This window comes from Limulus polyphemus, unplaced genomic scaffold (genome assembly GCF_000517525.1).
Source record: "Limulus polyphemus unplaced genomic scaffold, Limulus_polyphemus-2.1.2 Scaffold4877, whole genome shotgun sequence".
NCBI classification, from domain to species: Eukaryota; Metazoa; Arthropoda; class Merostomata; order Xiphosura; family Limulidae; genus Limulus; species Limulus polyphemus.
Genome location: NW_013670487.1, coordinates 64,969 through 67,168, shown reverse-complemented (window position 1 = coordinate 67,168; position 2,200 = coordinate 64,969). Strand labels below are relative to the sequence as shown.

The 2,200-nt window shown below is 29.5% G+C and overlaps 1 protein-coding gene across 1 annotated transcript in view; it reads left to right on the top strand.

The window, feature by feature from the left end:
- Positions 1 to 2,200, top strand: part of LOC106471814 (annexin A4-like) — a 19,713-nt gene that overhangs the window by 15,021 nt on the left and 2,492 nt on the right. Inside the window, exons 7-8 of the mRNA XM_013932435.2 lie at positions 289 to 347; positions 1,648 to 1,770. Coding sequence (XP_013787889.1) covers positions 289 to 347; positions 1,648 to 1,770 — 182 coding nt within the window. The remainder of the gene's footprint in view (positions 1 to 288; positions 348 to 1,647; positions 1,771 to 2,200) is intronic.

Below are 2,200 nucleotides of genomic sequence, written 5' to 3'. Positions count from 1 at the left end.
ATTTTGAGATGGTAGCTGGTTCCTGGTGAGTACTTTAGTTTGATTTTGAGACGGGGAGCTGGTTCTTGGTGAGTATTTAGTTTGATTTTGAGATGGGGAGCTGGTTCCTGGTGAGTACTTTAGTTTGATGTAGAGACAGGAATTTTGAAACATGACTTTAATGATTATGAAAACATTGCAAACTTCGTTGTTCCTCTACAAGTTGGTCTAGCTATTTGGTAATGGTTTTTAAAACTAATGATTTTATCTTTCAGTATATATGTAGTTAATTTGATCTTTATTTTTCAGCTAAATGTGTTGACAATATTCCACTGTACTTTGCGGAAAAGCTTCACAAGGCTATAGAGGTACATATTGTCATTTTTAAATTATTTTGCATCTTTATTTATTTGTAGAAAATTGAACCTGTTAGTTTTATTGGTGCTAGATTATTAACATACATAAGTTCAAATTAGTTCCAGAAAGTTACTTTATTTCTTATTATGAATATTTTATATATTTTTCTAATAACTAAATACTCTCGAAAGAAATGGAGAGTAAATGAATGAACATAACGCAGATTTACACGTCAGGATTGTTAGAAAGCTTTAAGGAATAAAATATAAAATGAATCAAATAGTAATGTTGCTTTTGCTGTATCTCACCTATTTCACCTGTAGTATGTTGTATAAACACAACTTCACTTTGATGGTAATTGTAATGTGTTGTATAAACACAGCTTCACTTTGATGGTAATTGTAATGTGTTGTATAAACACAGCTTCACTTTGATGGTAATTGTAATGTGTTGTATAAACACAGCTTCACTTTGATGGTAATTGTAATGTGTCGTATACACATAACTTCACTTTGATGGTAATTGTAATGTGTCGTATAAACACAGCTTCACTTTGATGGCAATTGTAATGTGTTGTATTTAAGTATTGTAGCTAAACTTAAAATCGTAAAGTTCTTCCCCTGTGTTTTATTGTAATATTCTATCACTTTAATTTAGATTATAACTACTATTTATAATCATAAAACTCATTGATAATGTTCTGTGGCAACAAAAGTTATAAAGAATTAAGGTTCTCTGTTGATCAGGGTTTACATACTTGTAAGTAAAATATGAATGTAAAACATACCAATCTTGGTTGTTTTACAGAAGTGAACTGTAGATTAACATTTTGAAAACAGTGAAAAGTTGATAACTAATGAGAAAAACAATTTTATTATAAAATAGGGTCTAATATTCTCATTTGGTTTGAATTCATTTACCATTTCAGTTTAGCTTTTAACTCTACAAAATAACACATTGAATTTTAGCCTTTAAAATATTTTCAGCTTAACTTTCTAGGGAGTATTTCTTCTTTCATACAGTTGTGTGTTTTGTTAAATTCTGTCTTATTTTGAGATAGTTGCATTATTTGTATACTGTTTTCTCAAATACATTTCTTGGTTACTTCTTATACCAAAAAAAAAAAGTGTTGAATATGAGAGAAAGCACATTTTGGACACAGATGATATGGCAGGTGTTAATTTACTGGAGATATTTAAAGAACATATAAGCCTTTATACTCTGTCATAGTGATGGTTAAAGATGAGTAAAGTATGTTAAATTCTGTTCATTTAAACACAAAGAGTTTTATGTTGATTGTTTTCAATATAGGGTGCGGGCACAGAAGATCAAGTCCTTGTTAGAATCATCACTACCCGATGTGAAATTGATATGATTCAGATTAAACATGAATATAAAAAACTGTATGATAAATCACTGGAGGAGGCAGTTAGTGTAAGTTGAAAATTATACTTGTAAAACTATGTTTAGATAATAAGAAAAAATAGCCAAGTAATTTTGGTGTTATTGGAATTAAACCAAGATCTTAGGACCTGGTAGTGATAAACTTCTGAATAATGATGGTAGGATGAAAAGAATGAAGAGAACACATTTTGTTAAACATATCAGAGATTTATTTGTCCAGAATGATATTAATTGCAAACTGTATAAATTATAATCAGTTTGGAGTGAATTTTAAAGTTTTACTGATATCAAATAACTGCATGATATTTATACCCTATATGCATGAAAGGAGAGTTACAGACATATAATAGCCCAACTGAACATCCTTACACTGGACATAGGACAGAAATGGAGAAAAGAATGTAAGCAAAGAACTAGGACTGACTGTCAGCAAATCTCTGATTTTTAATGAAAATCTGTA